This window comes from Prionailurus viverrinus, chromosome C2, assembly GCF_022837055.1.
Source record: "Prionailurus viverrinus isolate Anna chromosome C2, UM_Priviv_1.0, whole genome shotgun sequence".
Classification (NCBI taxonomy): domain Eukaryota; kingdom Metazoa; phylum Chordata; class Mammalia; order Carnivora; family Felidae; genus Prionailurus; species Prionailurus viverrinus.
The window spans coordinates 81,570,001-81,596,525 of record NC_062569.1 but is presented as its reverse complement, the minus strand read 5'-3'; the positions used below and the strand labels follow the sequence as shown (position 1 = coordinate 81,596,525).

Below are 26,525 nucleotides of genomic sequence, written 5' to 3'. Positions count from 1 at the left end.
CATTGTTGCGCTATAATGCTAAATAACTTGGATGCAAATTAAAAAATTTTTAAAAAAAGTTGATCAATGGTGCTCAACTTATTTAAATAAATGCAGATCAAAGCAACAATATAATATTCTTTTTTACCCATGATACTGATAGCAATATTAAAGATTGTTAACATCTTGTGTTGATGGCACTGTAGGGAAATAAGCCCTTTCATATGTTACCGGTGAAAGTGTAAATCAGTACATTTTTTGGGGGGTGCAATTTGACTATAGATATCAAAAGTGTTAATATATTCACATAGATTCAGCATTTCCACTCTTAGACATGGAGAGTAACGCTATAGCTATAATCCTGCATGAAGACAAAGGTGTTTTTAAAAAAAATCCATTGCCACATAGCCTATAATTGCAAAAATGAAGGTATTTAAAGGGACAGATGAGATAAATAATAGTTTGTATAAACAATGAACTATGCAGCCATTAAAAAGAATGAGGTGTTATGGAAAAATGCCAATAAATATATTTAATTATTGATTCTATTTTAAAAATGAAACTACTGAGTAGCAGCATGAATACATTTTCCAAGGATCTATATATGCCATAAATTTTATTTATTTTTTTTTGTTTGAAAGGATACAAGAAATATGTAAGAGGTACAACTCTTGGGAGAGAGACTGTAAGGGAAGTCCATGGATGCTGGTAAGAGAGATGTTAATATTCACAGTTCTGTATTGCTAATTTTTGAAAAATCTTAAGCATATATAATTTTCTCTGTTTCAATAGATTCTCTAAGTGCTGGAATAATTAGTGTTTTTGTTTGTTTGTTTTCTTCCTTATCTTTTATTGAGATAATAAGATTATCTCAATAAAAATTTTAAGTGACAAATCACCAGCATTTTTGAATGGAAACATAGGGTAACCAATATCGCATTGTGGATTATGTTGTTTTCAATTAATTACTGCACATCAGGGGCCAACATTATTTACTTGGGAATAATTATTCCTGAGCTCAAAAGCTGCAGAGCCTGCTCCAATAATTCTTTTACTACCTAATTCTCAGTTAATTCCTCCATTTTATTTATTTTAAAAAATTGAATGTTTATTTTTGAGAGAGAAAGAGAGAGAGACAAAGACAGAGCATGAGCAGAGGAGGGGCAGGGAGAGAGGGAGACACAGAATCTGAACCAGGCTCCAGGCTCCAAGCTGTCAGCACAGAGCTGGACACAGGGCTTGAACCCACGAACCGTGACATCATGACCTAAGCTGAAGTTGGACACTTAACTGACTGAGTCACCCAGGTGGCCCTGTTCTCCACTTTCTGTAATGCACACATACAACGTGTATAATAACAAAAGGCTAATTTCCATTAAAAGTGTGATATTATAAAATAGGATTTAATGGAGAGGTAGGTAAATAAAATTGTCCAATTTTATAAATTTTATTTTTTCTTGTTCCAAGTAACAAGATACGACTGAATTTTAGTATCAGATGCTGTTTGTATATTTTGGGCTTATCTCAATTTTTCTTTCTGGGCATGTTGAGTTGCTACCATGTCAATTATTACTTCTTCACTATTTAATATTTGTTTTGTTGTCACTGTATTCTTTGTTATGCTTTATTTTGGGAAGATTCATTAAATTATAGTGAATTAGTAATAAACATCCCCAAAGGAATAAAAAAATGAATATTTCTCCGAGGTTATACGAAACATTTTTATTGAGAAAAATTTTAAAACATTCATGAATGTCAATATTCTGAATCCTCTGAAATATTTTCTTATACAAATGAAGTCTTTGAGGAAGGAAAAATTTATCTCTCTAAAATCTAATGAGTTATTTAATTAATTTTACCCTGCCTTTCCCAAGAAGAATTTCAAGAGACTTGTTAGAATATGTAAAACATGACAGACAATGTATCATAAAATAAGGATGGGAATAAAAATTTTAAAAACCAAGGCTGAGAAAGAACAACACGAAATTAATTTTAAACTGCATAGAATGACACCAATATAACAGGTAAACATGATCTACAAATAATTTTTAAGTGTCAATTACATGGTTAATAATATCCATGAAATAGAAGTGAATCAGTTATTCTTAACCTTAAAATTAGATTAGAATCTCTCCTGAGAATACTAGTAAAGAGATACCATGTGAAGTCATGAACACCACTCTCAATGTAAATATATGTTCTAGGCTTTCATCATCTTATTTTCACATTGTTTTTAGCTTTTATTAACTTAAAATACTTCTTTTGGGGGTCTTCAGAAATTCTCAGCTAAATTTCCATTTTCCAGAGAACTACTATCTAGTTCAGTGGATAGCCTGTTAAGGTACTGAAAAAGCATTAAGCTATTCATGTGACTTACAAGAAATCAGAAAACCTGAGATTAAATTATATAACTTTAAAAACAAACCCTACCATTTAAAAAAAAATGTATGACCACAGTGTGAATATGAACAAGATGCTATTAGCAATCATTCACTGATTTCTCTACGTGTATTATTAAATATATAATTCCATTTTTTTTCTCGACAAATAGACATTTTGTGAGAAAAACTGATCTTTATTTTAGTGGAGAGTTGTGAGAATTTATTTCTTCCAATCAACAAATATTTGTTAAATTTTATCATTTGTCAGATATTTTCCTGGGTGCTAAGGATCCAGTTGGTGGGAGAACACCTGAATCAGTGAATTTTAATATGGTGCATTTTTGAAACATTTTTGGATGTCCAATATATAAATGACTGAACTCTCTGGTTTAGCTGTTGCAGCTGTGGTCTAATAATTTGGCAATATATAGGCAAACTTACAGTAGCAATAAAATAATACACAGATCTCTTATGTTGTTTACGAGGAAGACAGTGACCACTGCTCTAGTATTAATCTGACATTTGCTTTTGACATTCCAAGTATGGAGGGGACACTTCTTATCTTTCAGTTCCACCAGCAGCTGGTAGATGAAGCTGTTAATTTCTTTTTTCTATTTTAACAGAGTCAGAGTAACAGTAGGGTTTGATATACTAGTTTAAATGTGGAAAATCATCTTCAAAGTTATCAAATAACTCAATTGAGAACACAAAGAATGAACCAAAAGCCAGAGAAGGAGCTAAGAGGCTGTCAATACCTTCAAAGATTAGAATCTCTGGCCTCTTTTAAAGGTTGCTTTCTAGTCTTAAAGTATCATTTTACTTGAATATCACCATGTCACAATCTCTAATAGCAATATGAAATCACAAACATTTGTATATCCTAGCAACCTTATCTACAAATACAAGGCAAGTGTATGTGAGCATGTGCAAGAGGAGGGTAGAAAGGAGGGAGAATATGGGAATAACAGAAAAGGAGCAGTGATAGCAGAATCAAACTTCCTGATTAAGCTGAGCAATTAACTTAGTTGAACATGAGGACTAAGTAAGTGCTCCTAGATCAACCTGCCATTGTATTAACCTAAACATATTGATTGATCATTTCAGGAACATATATACACAGACTGATGTGTGGCACATTACACTCTCGTGTCCACGGCATACATTTTGGCGGTCTCTGTCCGAGGGGCTACGTATGACTTGGCCATGGAAATAGCTGCATTTGAGTAGGCTTTCCTCATGGAATACGGATAATTCCTTTCAGGTCCAACATCTGTTGGAAAGAGATAAATGTAGTTGTATAGAAATAATTATGATTCAGTGAACTTTGGGGAAAAATGTCATTTTACACATTCTTCTCATAAAGAGACAAAAATATAAATACTTTAAGAAGGAATCATCTAAGAAGAACCCTAGAATAAAATCTAAGATTTTCATCTGGAAAGTTATTTTTAGATTAAAAGCTTAGGTACTTTCCTTCTTTTTCTCTCCTCCCACTCTTCTGTCCTTCCTTCCTTCCTTCCTTCCTTCCTTCCTTCTTTCCTTCCTTTCTATTTTCTTCCTTCCTTCCCTCCTTCCTTCTTTCCTGATGAGGAGATGGATTTTCTTGCTTTTAACAATATTTTTAGAAACCCAATAGTAATACATTGTATTTTTTAACAACAAATATTTGACTTGGCTCTCAGTCTACTTCTCTGTTTAACTCTAGATATAAATTTAGTAGATTAGATGAAGTTAGATATATAAGATTATGAACACATTGAAATCATCATTATATATTTAGATATTGGATACAGTTATAGATGTGGTTTTTTCACCCAATATACCACTTATGAGGTATGAGGCTTGAATATTGCAAATCAGTTTTCCTTGAACAACAGAAACTTCTCAAGTGTCATTTTTTATAAGAGATAGGGATCAAGTAAGCAACATTATTTTGCACTGGTGAGAACTGTTTCTACCAGATTGGGAAGATTGATAATGGAGACAAGTAAGTGTGCTATTTTATTTTGTTCTTACCTTTGAAGAGGTATAAGCAGCATGTCAGGACAGCACCAGCCAAAAAGCAACCCAGAGACCCAGCCATTCCAAGCCAGCAAGACCAACCAAATTTATATTGGATGCCAAGAAATATATTGTGCAAAACCAGAGAAGAACGTTCTACATAAACATCAACAGCATACCACACTGAACCAATGATTCCTGGGGCACCTGAAAGAAAGAAAAGTTGCTAAAATAATACAGGCTTTCCAAATGTAAGTTCATGGACTGCTACCCAAAATGGATGGCATCATTTAGAGAGGGATAATAATCATTTGGAGGGGCAATAATAATTTCTTTCTATTTTGTGTTTCTTCCAAATTATGTATCAGTTTATACATAAAGAGAAATACAAAAATTTTAAAATGCAGTGTTCATCTGTTTGTGTAAACTTAAAATGATCATTGTGGTTTTCTTTAATTTTCCTCTCTCACATGTTATTTTGAATGCTGTGTAAAAGGAAATATGAAAAACAACAGAAAAAAAGAAAGAACACAAAATTGAAGACAAATAATACACAGCATACGTTCACTCTATTGATTTTTTTAATTAAAAGTATATATCTTTAAGAATATTCTATTCTTCTCTGCCCCACCCCCTGGGCCCACAATTAAAGCTGTGTCAGCTACATAATCAGCACCCATATGGAAACTATGTTTTTTGAAGTCAATAATTTTAGTCTGTTGGGCTTAAAAACAAATAACTGGAGTAAAACTTGTCTTTATTTTAAAATAAATTCTTACCTACCACCCACACACCATGAGAGAACAAACTAAGAAATTTTGTTCCTTTTAAACAAAATTTAACCCCCCAAATTAGTCTATCTGACAATTTGACTGGCTTGGAATGATGCCAGTAGAGTCCGCTTGCTTTAAAGGTATAAATTGCACATCAGTGCTTAGGTGCAGGGAAAAAAAAGGTGAGGAGCTATAGAACAAAAGGCTATGTGAAAATGGTGTTTCACATTCTTTTCTAGGGGGTCTGTGATATGTATTTAAGTCACCATTTCATTGCATTATTTTCCCAGTTGTTTAATGCAAGAAGTTTAAGGACAGACAATGAACACATAACCTTTAGATAACAGAGTATAAATTACCACCTATTTTCTACAATACTTCTAATCTATGGGTTTAAGATGGAAATTCCTTTTTTAACTTTTTTTTTTTTTTTTTCAACGTTTATTTATTTTTGGGACAGAGAGAGACAGAGCATGAACGGGGGAGGGGCAGAGAGAGAGGGAGACACAGAATCGGAAACAGGCCCCAGGCTCTGAGCCATCAGCCCAGAGCCCGACGCGGGGCTCGAACTCACGGACCGCGAGATCATGACCCGGCTGAAGTCGGACGCTTAACCGACTGCGCCACCCAGGCGCCCCTGGAAATTCCTTTTTTAAAACTTAGAAAGAGATTGTGTAAAATTATATATACATATAACACACATAGATACATATATATATGAAATATGCATATATTTCATTTTATACCATATGAAAATAGCATGTCATATATATTTATATATATGTATGGTGTTAGTATTTCATGTATTATATATATATATATTTATTATATGTAATATAATATAATTATATAATATATAATTTCTTCTCTTTTTAGGTTTATTTATTTTGAGAGACAGAGTGAGTGGGGGGGGCAGGGATTGGAGAGAGGGAGAAAGAGAGAGAAGTCCAAGCAGGCTCCACACCACCAGCATGGAGCCCAATGTGGGGCTCAAACTCATGAACCATGAGATTATAACCTGAATCAAAATCAAGAGGCAGAGGCTTAACTGAGCTACCCAGGTACCCTTGGCATAGTAATTTCAAATGATGATTTCAAGCCTTTGGCAATATCTGGAAATTTAATTTCATCATTTCTTCATCCATTCCTATAGGGAATTTTTCATCAACTAATATTTTAAAATTTAGCTGATTTTTATTTTTTTAAATAAAAAGTGGCATATATAATGATATATCAAAAAGTATTCTGAAACAAAACTGTATGCATTAAATGGTGTTTAAATTTGTTAAATAAAACACATGGTTACATACAAAAGCTCTATGTTATCACTAGGCCAACCTAGACATGAGAATAAATGTCTTAAAAAGGAAAACTTAATAAGTTCTTATGGTTTTTTAATACAACCTAAGGATCATCAGGCCTTGACTCAATGCTGTGTGAAAAAATTCAGGGAGGCCCCAGTTTTGACTGTGTGATGGGTTAGGCTCTCTGCTATGGGCTCACTCTGTCCACACTGGATCTTTACAACAGCAATTCAGAATAGATTTTATTGCTGGGACGTGGCCTTATTTTGCAGATCAAGTAAAGAAGACCAGTTAAGAAACTGGCCTAAGGTCAAAAATCACACATATATATCTCCAAGTATTAAAAAAATTAAAAAAAAATTTAATGTTTATTTTTGAGACAGAAAGACAGACATGTGTGGGGGAGGGTCAGAGAGAGAGAGAGAGGGAAACACATAATCTGAAGTAGGCTCCAGGCTCTGAGCTGTCAGCACAGAGACCGATGTGGGGCTCAAACTCGGGAACAGCAAGATCATGACCTGAGCTGAAGTTGGACGCTTAACCGACTGAGCCACCCAGGTGCCCCTAAAAAAATTTTTTTTTAAGTAAACTCTACCCCCAACGTGGAACTCGAGTTCCCAACTCTGAGATCAAGATTGCATGCTCTACTGACTGAGCCAGCCAGACACCTCTGCAAGTATTTTTAATTCCAAAATCCCTATCCATTCATTTTATACTTCCTGGTGAAGTTATCACTTATATTTGCTTTGCTAAATTTTCACTACTACCATTAAAAAAAAAAAAAGATAGTTTCCTCTCTGGGGGTGTGCCCATTGGTTTTCAATCTTCCTGCACTTTGATCTCTTGGACAGTGTATTTTCTCCCAATTTGCATTAAGGTCTTAAGAAGACATCTTATTGTGACAGAGGAAGACTAAAGTGAATTTAATGACAGAATTTAATGATGCTTTTTCATCAATAAACACCATGTAAAGTGCTTCTTGACTTGTTTATAAGTCATGCTTGATTTATTATCCTTCAGAATTCCATTTATTCATCTGCCTCTTAAGTGGAGATATAATCTGCTTATTGTTACATTTACATTCAGATGGGTTGGCACATAAGAAAACCTGACATAGGACTTGGCACAACTTAGTTGCTAAAGAATTGCTAAAGAATTGCCTACTCCTACAGTACCCACTGTAGGAGGTAAGGAGGTAAGGAGATAGGACCTTGGGACTTTAGGATTTAACTTCAAGAATAATAAAAAATAAATTATTTGAAAATTTTAAACCATTATATAACTTTTTAAATGGTTAAAAATAGTTTGAGGACTTCAATAAACTTTGATCTAACATCATAACAAAAAATTAATTATCTGATTTCACAGCTGAAGAAAGAAGGGCTGATGTGCTCCTTACTCCTTCAATCTAGAAAAGCAAGTCACATATGATGTTAAAATGAACAGCTTCACGGGGCACCTGTATAGCTTAGTCGGTTCAGTGACTGACTCTTGATTTTGGCTCAGGTCATGATCTCAGGGTCATGAGATAGAGCCCCACATTGGTCTTTGCGCTGATACTGTGGAGCCTGCTTGCAATTCTCTCTCTGCCCCTCTCTCTGCCCCTCCCCTGTTCATTTGCACATGTGCACGTGTGCTCTTCCTCTCTCTCTGGAACAAAACTTAATAATAAATAAACTTAAAAAAAATGAACTGCTTCACAACAGCATCCTCCTTCATCTCAAGACTGTAGATGAGCACCTCTACCCCCATCCCTAGTGCAGAGAGTACCTGCTATTAGTAATATGGTTCCAGCAACAAAGCAGATGCGGACTTTGATGTATGGCTCATCAGGGAGGAATTTCACACAGTGGAGACCAAGAAGCAGGGTTATAAATCCAAATCCAGCTAAAATATCTGCAGTAATCATCAACGCTCGAGTTACCACCAGCTTCACTGGAAGATCAGGGCATGTGGTTAAATCATGGTCAGAGGAAGGAAACACGTTAATGTCGAGGTGTGCCAAAAACCAGATAATTACATACATTAACAAACGCCCATTGAATTAGAATTCAAATTTGCATGAACTTGGATTTTTTTTCATAAAATGCAAAAATATCATGAGATTATCGGTATTATTATTTGTTTAAGCACTGATTATTACTTAGACTTGTCGGCCCCCTAGCAAAATGCTTGGCCTATCGTGTACACTAAATACCTTTTTCCTTGTTTGTTTCTTGTTCTGGAATGAAACTTGTTCACAAGTATTATAGCTGAATACTCAATTGAAAGTAGAGTATCTATTCTGCAGAAGTTGCCCAATGAATATTTAAGAAATAAACGATCACTACAGTTGTTTGAAGTTCCATTGAAAAATATACTTAAAATAACTGGTTAAAATTTGGTACAGGGGAGCAGGATAAAATGATTCAAGATGTCTCTTGCCCGTTCAGGCTAATGGGAGCCATCTCTTCTAAAGCCATCTCTTTAGAAGGAGGAGGAGCTACAGAGCTTCTGTTATTTAGTCGCAGACTACTTCTAAAGGCCAGATCATATTCTTTTTCATCGCTTCCAGGGGTGACCCTTCTTGGCCAACATTCCATCTTAACCCTTTAATCTTGCACTGTCAAATGAGCAAATTTCAACTATGGCCAATGAGAATATGTGGTAGAAGGTCCAGGGAAGAGGGTATTAGGTAAGTAGAAGTGGAATAGTAGCAATCATCTTCTGCAGTGGAAGCATCCTCAAATGTGAAAACCTCTTGAACTGTGAGTCTCGGTTATGCTAACTTAAAAATGGGAAATTTTGTCAGAAATGGAGGGTTAATTACCTGATGTCAAAACTACTACTATTTTAGCTTGCTAATGGAAAGGAGGAATACAATTTATTCTTTTTGAGGGTATTGTAATTATGTTTTATTTTCATAGTGATGGGGGCTTCCTTGTATTTTAAATAATTCTTCTGCAGTGGTGAGATAAATTTAGGGCTGATTTAGCAATAGATTGCTTGTAAAATGTGGCCAATTTACTTAAAATAAAAAAATACCTTTATAATCCATCTAAGAGGAAATCAATGCATAAAATCAGCTTTTACCTGATTAATAGGTGAATATTTAAGATCTTAATATATGGCATTATTTCAAAAAATTTAGATTTATATTTCTAATTTAGGCCAAATCTAAGGCTTATTTTTCTCAAATTTCAAGAAAGAGAAAAATATGTGCCTAACTAGGCTATATATATAGAAGTGGGTCTCCTACTCAGCACCCCAAGCCAAGCAGTCCCACACTTTGGAGTGCCTTCCTTAAATATTAAGTCCCTTTTGGACCTGGGACCAATAGGGCCAGGATTGCCTTTGAATGGGACACCTTGAAATTGTGACCCTGGTTTTCCCCTCTCCAAGCCTTTATCCTACATATAGCATGATTTCTGATGCTCTGTAGAACTCCAGGACTCATGTCTATGGTATTATCCAGCCAGCCTTATGGCCTGTCCAGTTCTAAGAGGGCAGTTCTGCAGGCAGACTGCTAATGCTAATGAACCAGGAATTTTTTCCCCAGGTGTTGTCTGAGAACTGGCTGCTAGAATAATGTTAAATATTCTGACTGGAGAAAAGGGAACTCAAATTAATATATCAACAAGAGTCCTGAAAAAAAATTTTGTCTGGGTCTGTATATCCTAGGTCCATAGGACAGTGGGAAAAGTTATCTAATTGTGATTCTATAAAAGATATCAAAGACTAAAAATAAAATTTTATAGGTAATATCCTAACTTAGAGGGTATAGTTGTTATTTTCTTAGAATACATGCTTGTATCTGTAGTCTCTAAGCATATGATGGAATTTCTTAAACAAAAGTAATTACTTTTTAAGATATTATTTGAAATTAATAGGTAAGAACGTATTTTAAAATGTGAGCTAGTGCAGGCAAAAGATTAAAAAAAGAAATATTTAAAAATACAGTCAGCAGTTTTCTCTGTGCAGTAAGCTTATGAGTGATTTTCTGTTATTCTTGTATAAATGTACATAACAACATTTACAAGTTTGAAATATTTTATCTTTATTTTTTTTTCTCTGCTCCCACCATAGCACCACATTTCTGGAATAGCCTAGTGTCCACATGAAGTTACATTTTTATTGACCAAATCATGCTTTTTCGTGGATAGAAGTAGGTTACCACAAGGAGGGAAAAAGAGAAAGAATTAAGAAGTTTCAAAAAAAAATGAAATATAGGCTTTATGAATTAGGTTAAAAAAAAAACACTCAAATCCTAAATAGCAGAAGAAGATATTTTAGAGCACTGCTCCTTTTAAGTGCTTATCCCTGGACTGAAATAGCTGTCCAGGGGAAAAGTCACATTCCAAGCATTTGCTTTTCATTTATCTTCAGAAAAGAAGTTGCCATGCTCTACCATACCCTGTCTGCTTTGAAGGAGACCAAAACCAATTAGCTTGAACAACAGCACCAGTATTTCTTGGCATGATTCAATGTTCTAAATAAATAAATATCTGCTGTGGAGAAAAACTGAGAGAATCAATGATAACATTTTTTCATCTATGAAATCTCTTTATTCATAGAAATATGGACCTTGTTAACACCTAATTAAAATTTAAAGCTAAAGGTTAGGAAGAAGAAGGAGCTGGCTTTACTATTTCTGTTAATTGTGTGTCATATGTATTGATTCTTTTCATTCCCTGATCCTATGATCTGTGTGTCTCTCTTTGCCTATCTCCATGTCTGTTTTTCTCTTTGTCTCTGCCCCCTCTGTTTCCACCTTCTCTCTTTCTCAGCAACTCTCTCAATGAATTACTGTCAACTTCCTATTTGACTTACATCACAGCTAAAAGACACCTCTGAAATGGTTTTCATCTAATGTGTCAATTCTAATCCTCCAGTAACCGCAACCTGAAGAATTCATCTCAATTTAAAAAGTGTTTACTTTAAGTCTACTGTGTGTAAGACACCCTGCCAGGTATTTGGGGGGAGGGGGGCAGAGATGAAGAAGTTAATATTTTTACCTTAAAAGAATGTCATGGAAAAAGATAAAATATGCCCAACGTGTTTCAATTCACGTTTCTGAACTTTTTATGGAAACATTTAAAATGAGACAGAACTTTACCATAGTTCTGTAGAAACACACACACACACACACACACACACACACACACAATGAAAACCTATTTGGGATCCCTCCCTGGCAAGGGGGTTGTCTAAGGCATACATACAGGGGTGTTCGGCAAGGATAGAATCATACTCGTCACAGGTGCGAATCCCATCAAAAACGTTCGTGACACACTCCCACCAGAGGCCTCGGCATTTGGTGCTCACCTAGATATTGGGAGAAGACACTGTGTGAAACAACTCATGCAGGCACACTCTAGTTCCCCTCGATCAAAGGAAGACCTTGGCTGTTGTGCGTTTGATAGTAAAGTACATTGGTTGCAAGCGTGATCAGAATTTCATTTACAACAAACACAATGTGTTTTACAGTATTTTCCCTTAAGCACTAACAACTAAAGGCTTTCTCCACCAGGAAATGAATTCACTTCCTGATGGGGTGGGGAGGGGGGCAGTGGTACCTAACTAGATAAAGTCTTCATTACATATAGGCAAATATCTATGGCTGGTTCGATCGTGGAGTCATGGTTTCACATGGGGACAATTTATGTCACTTTTCCTCTGCTGACATTTTTCATCAAAAATAAATAAATAAATAAATAAATAAATAAATAAAATCAATATAACAATAAATGCTAACTCTGGACGTCCTGAGTCTATTAAGAATGTACATTAATTTTTCACCCCGATAAACACTGAGTCCCATGAAGAAAGGTATTATTGTATATGAAGTTCACAATTTTACAATAATTGCCAGAGAATGCCATACCTCAGGACAGCAACAAATAAAATATAAAGACCCACAGCTTCTTCCTCTTTGCTCCACTGACACATTACAAATGTTCCAGCTATGATATGAATGTGAACGAACTGAGCATTAATGTCATAGAACCTGACAGCTGGAAACCACTTTTACTTAGAATCATAGTGCAGATGATTCTAAGTGTCCACCTAGAGCTAAAAGATACCAGTGCCCAGAGCCATTCCATGTTTTATCTGTAAGCTGCACGTCACAAAAGATTTCCTAAAATTGTAAACATGCCAATGGGAAATAGTTTCAAATATTCTTGACACAGCTCATGCATATGGAACAGAGCTAATATGATTGTTTGTCCTGATTCAATTACAGATTCACATTACCTTGGGATTCTGGGAATAGTTTAGTAAAATTTAACCAAGAATTATCTTGGAAAATAAAAACTTATTTTTTTTTCCTTAAAGAAAGACTAAATAACAATGTAGGAAGAGAAATGCCAAAGCGGGGAGATTAAAATTGGTGTGAAGAAGAAAGGAAGGGACATAAAACCCTTTGATCTGCAAAAGGAAACCATATCAGGGAATATTTGTGTTTTGAAGCTTTGCTTGGTGTTCTACCTTGCAGGTGTATTGTGTGCCAAATAAAACTTTACTGCTTGTTCTTCCACTACAAATGTCAATGTTGTACTTCTATTGTCCTTTTATAGGTAAAATACACATAATCAGTAATAATAAATCTATATTGAGTCCATACTGTGAAGCAGTTACTATTTAAGTATATTATTATCCCATTTATTCCTTAACTGCTCCTGTGAGACATCAATTACTATCAGCTATTTTACAAATAAGGAGAATGAGGAATAGAAAAGGTAAGTGATAACCCCAAGCAAGCATAGTTCACAAATACGGCAATCTGTGTGCTTGTATTTAAGCACCGCAGTATACTTAAACCCCATTTTAAGAAATTCCAAATCCGTTTCAGGCTAGAGTACTCCAGCACTGAAAATGAGAAGATGGCTTGGGGTGAAGGGTTATAAACCCTAACTTTAATCTTGTCCTATGGCTATTATTCTACAAACCTTCACTTTGGCTTGCTCTTCCTAAGGTTAAAACTGAAGGGATGCTTTGGGGATATTATCTGCCTTAGGAACTGCAGTAACCAAAAATTTAACACAGATCTACCTTTTGAAAGTTAACATACCAATTTTTTAATGATGGATCTCAAGTTAGATATGCATGCAATTTAAGCTGCCACTTAAAAAGTATAGACTTTAAATCTAAGTTGATACTTTTTAAATGTGTAGTATCTTTGGGCAAGATCTTACCTTTTTTGAGCCTCAATCTTCTTATCTGCGTAAAGGAGATAGTGCTAGGATAGTTATAAGAATTAAAAAATTATAAACACACAATATAAATGATTTGCTCATAAGTGATCTTAGTAAAGTACTTAAACATCATAACAACCTGAGTAGTGACAGTGTTCAACATTGCTAACTAACCACAATCAAAGTGAAGAAGGGTAGGTATGATGGGTTGAATGATGCCCCCTCCCTCACTTCTCCCACCAAAGATCTGTCCAAGTCCTAATCCCCAGAACCTATGGATGTATGGATGTTATCTTTTTTGGAAAAAGGGACTTTGCATATGGCCAACTAATCTTTGACAAAGCAGGAAAGAATATCCAATGGAAAAAAGACAGTCTCTTTAACAAATGGTGCTGGGAGAACTGGACAGCAACATGCAGAAGAATGAAACTAGACCAGTTTCTTACACTATTCACAAAAACAAACTCAAAATGGATAAGGGACCTGAATGTGAGACAGGAAACCATCAAAAAACCCTAGAGGAGAAAGCAGGAAAAAACCTCTCTGACCTCAGCCGCAGCAATTTCTTACCTGACATATCCCCAAAGGCAAGGGAATTAAAAGCAAAAATGAACCTTTGGGACGTCATGAAGATAAAAAGCTTCTGCACTGCAAAGGAAACAATCAACAAAACCAACGGAATGGGAAATGCCAACTAAAAGGCAACCAACGGAATGGGAAATGATATTTGCAAGTGACATATCAGATAAGGGCTAGTATCCAAAATCTGTAAACAACTCACCAAACTCCACACTCAAAAAACAAATAATCCAATGAAGAAATGGGCAGAAAACATGAATAGACACTTCTCTAAAGAAGACATTCAGATGACCAACAGGCACATGAAATGATGCTCAATGTCACTCCTCATCAGGGAAATACAAATCAAAACCACACTCAGATACCACCTCACGCCAGAGTGGCTAAAATGAACAAATCAGGGGACTATAGATGCTGGCGAGGATGCAGAGAAACAGGAACCCTCTTGCACTGTTGGTGGGAATGCAAACTGGTGCAGATGCTCTGGAAAACAGTGTGGAGGTTCCTCAAAAAATTAAAAATAGATCTACCCTATGACCCAGCAATAGCACTGCTAGGAGTTTACCTAAGGAATACAGGAGCGCTGATGCATAGGGGCACTTGTACCCCAATGTTTATAGCAGCACTTTCAACAATAGCCAAATTATGGAAAGAGCCTAAATGTCCATCAATTGATCCATGGATAGAGAAATTGTGGTTTATATACACAATGGAATACTACATGGCAATGAGAAAGAATGAAATATGGCCTTTTGTAGCAACATGGACGGGACTGGAGAGTGTTATGCTAAGTGAAATAAGCCATACAGAGAAAGACAGATACCATATGTTGTCACTCCTATGTGGATCCTGAGAAACTTGACAGAAGACCATGGGGGAGGGGAAGGGAAAAAAAAGAGGTTAGAGAGGGAGGGAGCCAAAACATAACAGATTCTTAAAAACTGAGAACAAACTGAGGGTTGATGGGGGTTGGGGGGAGGGGAGGGTGGGTGATGGGTATTGAGGAGGGCACCTATTGGGATGAGCACTGGGTGTTTTATGGAAACCAATTTGACAATAAATTTCATATTTAAAAAAAAAGGAAAAAGGGACTTTGCATATGTAGTGAAGGTAAGGATCTTGAGGTAATGAGATCATCTTGGATTACCCAGGTGGGCCCTAAATTTAATGACAAGTGCTTTAATGAGAGAAACATAGAGAAGAAGGTAATATGACCAGAGAGGCAGAGATTGAAGTGATGTGGCTGTAAATCAAGAAATGGAGTAGTGACCAGAAGCCAGAAGAGGAGAGGAACAGATTCTCCCCTAGAGCCTTCAGAGGGGGCACAGCCTTGTCAACACCTTGATTTCAAACTTTTAACCTCCAGAACTGCGAGAGAATCAATTTCTCTTGTGTTAAGCCACCAAATTGTGGTAATTTGTTATGGCAGCCCTAGGAGACAAATACAGTAGAGATGATTGGTACAGAACTGTTATACTGAAATAGAAAACAGGACTTCTCATAGCTTATTCCCGTTCAGTCCCTCAATTAACAAGAACATACTGGATCCAGTTTATACCAACCAGAGCTAGGTTATACGGATTTGAAGTCGCTGTTCCGTAATTAGACAGTAACTGTCCATAATTCCTGCTGTCTAACATAGCCCCATTAAAACAAACAAACAAACACTCCTACTGTGGTATTTCTTTTTATATATGAGGTTATTTAGAAAGGAATGAGAGATATATGTAGGAATACTCATTTTACACTAAAAAAGAGTCTCTTGGCAAAATAACCCAGCAGTGGTGTCATTTTCAAGGCTATTGATCATTTACCTGCAATGACCATATTTAGAAAAGCAATGAGCTCATTAGAGGAAACAGGAATCTAATTTCATTAGGTATTAATGCTCAGGGGCACACTATTAGATTGCTTGGTATTCACACTCGGTTAAGGTACGTGAGAATAGTGGCTGTAATTAACTAAACTTCTGTGTTAATATAGCACTTACCGGAGACACCCTTAAAGGTGCCTTTGTGCACAAAGACAAGGTTAAAATTTTTTATGGTATTTATCATATTTAGGGAAGCCCTCCTTGGCTATAATATATAATCTTCACTTACTTATTCCTGTGTTATACAGAGGCTTATTAAGAACTCTCTCAAAGGCAAGTAAATCTAAATTCTTAAAAGTTTTAAGACAAGGTTCTGTTCAAAAAGGAGACTGATGCTTCAAATATTATGATTAACCTTTCTTAAAGGGCAAAAATGCAAAATGTTAACTAATAATTCTTATCTTGCAGGGTCATTCAAAATAGAAGATTGCAATTTTAAGCTTACTCTTCTAACATGCAATTTATACATTAATAAATACAGATAATGATACTAGAGGGATTTCTATATCATTTCAATGAATATCTGTCCTGACGTGAAAAGATTATCTCCTAAATGGGGAGAACTCAGTTTATCCAAGATGTAACAATAAAAGCACAAGTCACAAACATGAGGCTGGCATAAATCTCTTAATATTATTTAATTACAATAGTAAAACAGAGATCTTATAGAGCAGTCCATATTTCTGCTTTCCTTTGGCAACTTAGTCATGCTGGCCACCTGGACTCCTCAGTCCCACATAACAATGATTAGCGCCAAGGGACTGGCTGCTTCCTTTAGATGGGGCTTGTACTCACAGTTTTCCTCCCCCTACCTCCTCCCCCAATCTTCCTCTCTCATGGATGTTGGTTACCTGGTTCCTAACAACATTTAACTTTCTCACTCCTTGTGTATAATAATGAGAATGACTCCCTTTGCCTTCAATTTGTCACATTTCTACCTATCCTTCAAATGGTACTTCAAAGATACTCCTTCTTCCACGAAGTTCTCCCAGTTTCTCCAGCTAGGGTTAATTTATTCCTAGATCATACCATAATCTGTCCATATTTTCTATAGTATTTACAATATTGCATTACTATTCTTCTGTGCATTTGCAGACATCTGTCTCCCAAATCTGTCTGTTGTCCTCTTTCAAACTATATTCATTGAAGATCTGCCATGTGCCAGTCAACAGACTAACAAAATGCTGGGGATAAAGCAAAGCCCAAGAAAGGTATGGCATCTCGCTTCAAGGAGCTTACAGACCCTCCTGCTTGGAACATAATGGATGCTCAAAAGATGTTTATTAAGAAAAAAAAAATTGGTCACTTTTTCTATATATTTTTTTTTTAATATTTCCTTTGAGAGAGAGAGACAGACAGAGACAGAGTGCGAGCAGGGGAGGGGCAGAGAGAATCCAAAGCAGATTCCAGGCTCTGAGCTGTCAGCACACAGCTGACGTGGGCTCCAAATCAGAAAGCAAGTTCATGACCTGAGCCAAAGTCAGAAGCCCAACCGACTGAGCCACCCAGGCGTCCTGGTCACTTTTTAAAATTCACATTAACTATCTGTCTTTAGATAATGGTTACTGATACACTCTATGCACAACTGGTGCTTAATATATGCTTCTGACTTGACTGAATGGATAAAACAGCTGAATCTGGGAGTCAAAGAATCATGATTTAGACTATAGAGTTAATACTGATTTATTGTCAGGCTGGACCCTATCTACTCGACCAGCTCTGGGAAGTAAGTGTTTACCACAGGACTCGGGATGAGCAAGATACCACTCAGAAAATTCTTTAGGGCACCATACTGACCACGTCTCTTCCCTGTTGAATTTATAGTATCCTAAATTAGTTCCTTAATCCTGGGATTTCCTATTCCCATCTCTTTAGCAACTTCCCATTAAGGCTTCTCTACCCTTGTCTTTGCCATTTTTTTTCCTTGTCACTCTGGAAATATTTACAGACAGAAACATACAATTTTGCCTGCCTTGTCTTGTTTCCTGTAGTACTGGATGTGTTTGCCTTGCCTCCATGTGTTTTATATATCTTTTGGGAATTAGAGAAACTTAAAAATACTTTAATTAATCGGCATTTATTTTTCTTCTAGCTGTGTGGGGAAAAATATATTTATATACTCAATAGTTTTAATAAATATGTATCATTGGCTGGCCACTATAAAATAAGATTTTTCTTTGTCAATGTGCATTAAGTTATAAGTGCATATGCACTGAGATGTGTGTGTAAATATAATACGTAGAGAAGTATGCATAAACCAAAAGAAAAGTAGAATAAGCCATGAAGATGTACTATTTTAAAACCCACCTTGCACACACATATTATAGGAATTTATGCTTTCACACCACTTTACCATTCTTGTGTTAATGTTCTTTAATACGGAAGATACAACTTAGCTGTTACCAGTATTTACTTAAATATATTCATTAAGATGCAAAACCTTAATAATTCCATAGTAAATAACATACTTTACTACTAATACTTGAGACAATTTCAATTTTAACATGAAATGCATTTGAGTTTTTTTATACCAGGATTCTGAACTTTTCATTTTAATATTTTATATTATTGGGACACCTGGGTGGCTCAGTCACTTGGTGTATGACTCCTGATTTTGGCTTAGGTCATGATTCCAGGGTCCTGGGATCAAGTTCTATGTAGGGATAAATGCTGAGCATGGAGCCTGCTTAAGATGCTCTCTCCCTTTCTATCTCTCCCTCTGCCCCTCTTCCCCACTCATGCTCTCTCTCTCTCATATATATATATATGTATATATATATATATATATATATACATATATATATATATATTACTATCCCAAGGTCTAAAAGAACTCAAAACAGTCATTTATAAAGATAAAGAAGCAAGATTAAAATAAGCATAATAGATGTTACCTTTCCTTTCCTCTCCATTTATGTGACACGAGTTATTTGCTGAAATACATTTGGTTTAGTTCTGCCTGTTTATTTGTGGGAGGCTGGCTAAAAGTAAAAATGGCAAGAACGAGATAATACTTACTTAGTAGGTAAAATGGTCTTCATGGTTATATTACCTAATTTACATATTTGAACTAAACATTTCTATTTTTTTAAGTTTATTTATTTATTTTGAGACAGAGAGTACATGAGTGAGAGAGGGGCAGAGAGAGAGGGAGAGAGAATCCCAAGTAGGCTCTGCTCTGTCAGCTCAGAGCCTGATGTGGGGCTCAGATTCACGAATCATGAGATCATGACCCCAGCCGAAAACAAGAGCCAGACACTTACCCGACTGAAGCATCCAGGCACCCCTAAATATATCAATTTTAACATTTATTGTTTATTTAAATCACACGTTTAATCATCTTAGAATGCTTATGAAAGCATGGCATCCTAACTTTGCAATGACTACTGTATCAGTTGTGACAGGTCAGTGTTTGCTGAGTGAATGGTAATAAAATATTAGTTTACTTTTTCCTCTCTTCTTTTCTTCATTTCTGTCTTTATTTAAAGCACCAGGCAGAAAAAGCTATATTCTCTGGACCAGAATACACTCTTCACCAACCTTATTGTACATCCCAGGGAATTAGATTTTTATTCCTGCCTTTTTAAAAAAAGGGGCGAAATCCATATCTTCAACAATTTTAAATTGTACTAAGATTAAAAAGCCTTGCCTACAAAATGGTGGTGGTCTCCCCACAGAGATACTTTTAATTTATGGCTCAATGTGTGATTTCCAAAGATCACATCGCATGATATTCATTCTTTTCATAAACATGCCAAGTATCTTAATAGATGCGCCCTGTCAGTTCATGTGAATCATGAGTTTCCATGATGTGGAAATTGGTGTGAAGAGGAGGAGATCATGAGATGAACAAGAGAATATTTGTAGCCGCCAATGTCTGCTGAATGAGTTTGCAATGAGTCGGGAAAGAAAAACCAGTATATATATATATACATATACATATATATATATGTGTGTGTGTGTGTATATATATATAATCAGAGTACATGCAGGTATGATAATTTTAATATTTATTTTATATCCAAAACAACTGCGGCATCATTAATGTAATTAGAAATCCCAGGGAAGAACCTGATCATGGGGATAAAATAAATCCAAATGTGAGAAACCTTCATTTGAGGTAATAAAATTTTAATCATAATAGTGCTTGGTGTATAGCAAATTCTCAGTAAATAATTAACACAAGATTAACTGAAAACGGATTAATCTTGTGAAAACATTCTTTCCCTCTGATAATTGAAAGAACTTTGCCAAGAAACTACTTTTTTTTTATTTAAGTGTGGTATATGAAGAATTTCATATCTTCTAATATAGTTAACAAACTAATAATAATAATTCAGTTTATTTTTCTTTTTCTTTTTTTTAAATTTTTTTAACATTTATTTATTTTTGAGACAGAGAGAGACAGAGCATGAACAGGGAGGGTCAGAGAGAGGGAGACACAGAATCTGAAACAGGCTCCAGGCTCTGAGCTGTCAGCACAGAGCCCAACGCGGGGCTTGAACTCACTGACCGTGAGATCATGACCTGAGCCGAAGTTGGCCGCTTAACCTACTGAGCCACCCAGGCATCCCTATTTTTCTTTTTAAAATGCATTTAATAGGTAACTTATGCTACTTTGTCTCTATTGTTTGCTCTTATTCCCTGGTTAGATAAAAAGGAAACAGTCATAAGTATAAAAACGGGCAAACCACAGCTCAGAGAAGTGAACAGAATTTCTCCAAGAGAATCGATAGCTAACACAGGGACAGAACTTAAATCTCATATCTCTCCCTTCAGTGAACATTATACAAAATGTCATCTCCTCCTCCAGAACAAAAACAAAACAATAAACTGCAAATAGACAATAATATATCTTTCTTTTATTGACTGATTTGTATTTGCCCGGGACTGTGGTAAATGCTTTAGGTACACAAGTTCATTGAATCCTCACAAGGCACTTATTACATTATTATCCTCCCTTTACAGAAAAAAAAAAAAATGTGCTTTATAGCAATTTAAATGTCTGCTATTTAAAAGCATACAGGTATCGCCTGGGAGTGTGGTATTTAATCTAGGGTCCTCTCACATCAAGTCCAACCTGTGAACTAGAAAGCATTGTACTCCTGGTCCCCTCGAGGTGCTGTATAATAATCTCAGTGAGGAAAAAATAGTGGGATGGTCCAGGGACATTGCTGCTTAATGACTTCTGTACAGAGACTCGTTTTCCTCCATTTGAGTTCTTGGTGAGTGACTCCACCATTCCTCTAATTGCTTAAAAACAGTAAAGTGGATTTCAACCTTGGCTTGTCCCTTGACTCAGCTCCTTTCTCCACATGCACTTATTAATCCTATCCATTCAAGTTCTTTAGAGCTTCCCATATCTTCACGTCTCTCTATGCTTGCTGCTTCACTAGTTCAAGCCATCAATGTTTCCCTCCTGTTCTACGGCAAAGACCTCCCAATTAGTCTCCTACATTTCCTTCTATTCATTCTAACCTTTCCCCATAAGTAGCCACAACAATTGATATTTGTAAAACACATGTGCATATTTGTTTACAGTGAAACACCTTTCACTACAGTGTAAGATCTATATTTTACTTGAACACAAAGCCTTTGATGACCAAGCTCCTATAGTCTCCTACCTACATTGGAAATTCTTACCATGCTGACATAGTCCAAAGCCACATATATTACTCTCATACCTGGATCGCTGCCCATACTATTTCCTGTGCTTGCAATACTCTTTACTTCTTCCTTACTCACCTGTCCTTAGGTCCTATGCTAGGTGTTTCTTCTGGGTTGCCTTTACTCATTCTCTAAGACTGGGTGAGCCAGTCACTCAGAGTTATTTGTTATCATGGCACTTGTCACACCGTATGGTAACTTTCAGTTCACTTGCCCATAACTCCCAGTAATGTCGGGACAACCCAAGGTAGATCCAGGTCACATATTCCTTCCAAACCTGTTTGCATGGCAACCCCAGGGGACAGAGGTATCAGACAGTATTTGTGGAATGAAAGAAGATAGGAAGAAAATAATAAAGGGAGAGAGAGAGAGAGAGGGAAGGAAACAGAGATGAGGGGGAAATTATGGGAAGGAAAAAGAATAAGTAAGGAGAGGAAGATCATAAGGGGTAGAAGAGGGAAGAAAGGAGACAGGGAAAAAAGGAGAATGGAAGTATCGAGAAAAAGAGGGTGGAGGGAAGGACAAGAAGAAATAAGTAATGAGGAATGGAGTAATATGGAAGGAAGAACATAGGAAGTAACAGAAACAGAGAAGGTTTGCATTAGATTCCAGATGGAAGTTTCTGGGGAGACTGTAGACACCATGGGTCCTTCAGTGAGTGGCCATGACTTTGGGATCACAGACAGTCATAGTCAAGGAGTCCTTGTGTTAAACAACATGAAGACTGAGGAAGGATCTTAAAACTATGGAGTTTGCTTCATCTTCTAATTGAAGAAACTGAGCTAATTGAAGACAGAGCTGGGGCTTGCTCAATGGAAGACAGGTAAGATGCGAACACAGGCTGGAATAATCTCGAAGCCCTAGATCTTTCCACCGCATCAGTCCTCCCAGAGACACAGGAATCAGTAATGAAGGAGCAGGGCCCCTGGTCCCTGGGTTGGAGCTGTGCACTGTGCCATCCGTGTGCCATTTCTTTTCTCCTAACATTTTTACTTAATGCAAAGAACTGTCTTCAACGGAGGCATGAGTAAGGCAAAATAATGTTTTATACTATTTTGAGTATGCTGTAGTAAGACAAAAGAGTATTTGAGCTCTTTCTGCCTTGTGCTCCCGGTTATTCATCTTAATCCTCTAACAAGCCTTGAGTTTTTACTCATTCTGTACTTTTGCCATGTATCCTCTCGTCTAGAAGGCCCCTGCTGCCATTTCTACCTTTTGAAGTCCTTTTGGAGGCTTTGCTCAAATGCCTTTTCCTCCCTGAGGCCAGCTTCAATGTCCTCAACAGGAAATAATCATTCTATCTTCTTTGCTTCAATGGTATATTGTTCATTTCTTTCTCAAATATGAACTGGCCTATGCCTTTCATTATAGTTCCATGTGTATCTTTTTTCTCTACTAAATGTCCACTCCTAGAAGGCATGACCCATTCCCGCTTTATCTTTGCCTCCCCTAGGAAGATTAGCCCAGTACTTTTTATATGTCATACATTCCATGTTTGTTACGTTGAATTGAACTGTTGAATCCATTTTCCATTTTCCATCTCCATCACTCTAGAAGATTAACAAAGCTAACAAAGCTAAAAATTCACAATACTCCTTTTTGCTTAAATACTGCACAGGTGGGTTTTTTTTTAAAGACTTTTACTGTGTTAACTTTTGTCCAATAGTTGTGTAAAGTGAGCTGCTCATGTGGACCAAAAATGATACATACATAAGGAAGGAAGCAAGGAGCGAGAGTAACAGACTTGAGTCAGTGGGTATCCGAACACTGAAATCTGTGGATAATTGTATGTCTTCATATATTGGCCAACTGAAGGAGCAATTATTACAAGAGGTCCCCGTCGCATTGAAAATACTGACAAATAGAGATTGTTGGAGAGCAGAAGCCTCATTTGTTACAGTTTTTCTTTTAATGTGGAAGCATCTTGGAGAATGTTTGCATAGTATGTTTCAAGTATGGGAAATAAGAAAGAAGCTAAGAAATACTAACTCTTGTCCAAGGTTAGCAAGGATTTACTCAAGGTGAATAACCTGGACTGCTCATACCATTCATTTTAACTAGAAGTGTTCTTGCGCAGAGCAGATGGCAAATTGGTTGGATGTACTGAAATACAAGCAAGAAAATGCTTTAAATGCCGGGACTCTCAATCTCCCTCAGCAAGGTCTGACCCTTCCTAAACTTCCATTCTTGCCAAGTGAAGTTAGTATTTCTGTCGGCTTAAGCACAAAGATTTTCAAATTGTTTCAGAAAATATTTTAACAGTGCTTTTAGATGAGATTTTGCATATTTTTCAAAAATAATTTTGAGTGTGCTAGAGTCCAATATATTTCTAAATTAATCTTCTACTACTGGCAGTCTGGATTCTGGGGAGCTAATGGCAGCAGACATTTTTATCTGCACTTTTCTCTGAGCACTGTTCAAAAGGCATTCTTTTTTTCATTCACCACTTACATGCGAGGCCAGATAAAATACATCACTGGACTCACATATAGCACACATCCTTTGCAGTATTTCAATTCTATCACAATTTTCAGGCACATAATTTTCTAGCTCTAAAGAAGTATTTATAACTCTGTTGGTTTTGAAATGCCATGTAGAAGTCAGAGGAAAATTAAAAGCTAAATATAAATAAATAAATAAATAAATAAATAAATAAATAAAGCAAGCCAAAATAATACACAGCAGAATAGAAAGGTCATTACTTTCTGTTTCTAACTGTAACATGAGAGTCTAATAAATAAAATTAGGAGAAAAAAATATATAAACTAGCTCTTGGGTATCTTTCCTAAACTTCTTAGAGGTGATATTATAGCATTTGTTAGAACAAATTGTTCCCCTCAGGATATAAGTAAGAGAGTAGAATGGGTTGTTGCATAGTCATTGAGTTCCTGATACATTGTTTCTTTTCTTACCTACTTTTTCTGAAACCTCACTAATGAATAGTAGCTGATTTTGAAGATTTGATTTTTAATCAGTTCTACCTTCCTCACATTCCTATAGCCGCAGGAAATTACTGTAAATTTCAAAATGGTTTCTTTCTGAGCTTCTCCAGTAAGAAAAATAAAATCTGCAAATGTGAACCACTCACTCATTTGTGTTAACAGTTGGCTTCCAAGAGCAACTTATTTTTGAGAGTTTCTTAAATCCATATCTGTCCCCCGTACTTTGGGACCCGCTGGACAGATTTGTTCTTCCTCTCGCTCCTACTTGGAAACACCTTAAAATAACAATTCCTCTTATGTAGGAAATGGGTAGGTTTTTATACACCTTGAGCTTGATTACTCAATTTTTTAGATTATCACTCTTTAAGAGAGGCCAGTCATAATGCTGTCATCCAAATTAGAAAATGGTTATGAGAAAGGCTGTCACTGGAATGCAGTGGAAGAGGTGAGTTTCTAGAAGACTCAGTGGCAGGGATTATGTAATTACACTTACGCGAATTTATCCTTAAGAAAAAGAGGGATTATCCAGTTACCTCATCTATATAATGGGATAATAACAATGCCTACCTCATAGATCAGCTGTGAGGATTAAATGAGCTAACATAAGACTCAGAAGGAGTAAGTAAGGAGTAAGTCCATCCACGTTGGCTATTATTTCTATCCCCAGTAAGCATCCTGAGACAGCGGGGCTGAGAGAAAATTTGGACGGGCTTGGGTCAGAAAAAGAAGGTGCTGACTTCTTACCTCCAGGGAATCGTCAGCATTCACCATCCAACAGTCTGTCCAGGTGGCCACAACCAAGAACCCAGTAGAGAAAAAGGCAAAGAAGCAGGCGGCGTACTGAAGAAGATCCCTCATTTTAGCAAGCAGCCTGTCTGGAAGGGACACATGGGCAGCTGCGAGCCCTGGGCCCACTCAGGTGGCTGGAACGTTGTCAGTCTTCTGAGCTTCTGGTACCTGGGGATGTGAAAATACCGGTCTTTTACTTTTCCTCACACCCCACCGCAGACGTCTTAAGTTGTGGTAAGAGTAACGCGAACAGGCTGTAACCCACAGAGGGGTCCTGGAGGTCATTATCCAAAGCAACCAGCCTCCAATCAGAAGCTAGGTCAGTGAAAGGGCTGCGTGTGTTTTGGGTGGGGGAGAAAAGGCACTGTGGTAACATTTTCGGGCCAGACTGTGGGCTATTGTGAGGTGATGGTCACCCGAGGCACGTGCCAGCGCCAAGATGGAGAGAAGAAGGGTCACACCCCATGCTGACGCCTGTAAACCGATCTTTCTCAGGCCCTCCAGGGAAAGTGAGCTATTCTCCTCCCCCTCAGTAAGGAGGCTACACGGTTGACTGAGTGCTCTTTTATTATGAGGACTATTTTAATATTCGTTGACTACCTTGGACAGACAGGCCACTGGTGAAACTATGCTAAACAAGTGTTTGCTCAAGGGAGTTTGCATTCCACAGTGTTGGGCAGAACAGCTCCTTGAAGGGTTTCCAGCACCCTCGCCCCAGGCGGAGTCACAGTTCCTAACCTTCTGGCACCACAGAGTGGGAAGGCGTGCGCAGTTTCATCGTCAGTTCTGTGTGTAAATCCTTGCTCTGAAGCTTATAGGCAGAGGGCACTTGGGCTGTGGGTTCTGGAAAACTGGAGGTGCTAATGCGATCTTCATGAGACATTTGTGAGAATTGTCTGATATTGTGTCTGTATATGATTTAGGACAGTATCCAACAAAAGTAGTTAAGTGGCAAATATTAACATGACCAAGAAGTCCTTATATGATTACTTTTCTCCCATATATTCCTGACTGAATGCATGTCAAAAAAACAAGCAAACAAACGAACAAAAACACCTGTTT

The 26,525-nt window shown here is 36.8% G+C and overlaps 1 protein-coding gene across 1 annotated transcript; it reads right to left on the bottom strand.

Moving 5' to 3' along the window:
• Positions 1-1,810: 1,810 nt before the first annotated feature.
• On the bottom strand, positions 1,811-25,748 carry CLDN16 (claudin 16). The gene is given in 7 exon segments (XM_047874114.1): positions 1,811-3,630; positions 4,377-4,568; positions 8,209-8,373; positions 11,640-11,742; positions 25,419-25,553; positions 25,555-25,605; positions 25,608-25,748. Coding segments are annotated over 7 exon segments (921 nt in total). The 3' UTR covers positions 1,811-3,496.
• Between the last annotated feature and the right edge of the window lie 777 nt (positions 25,749-26,525).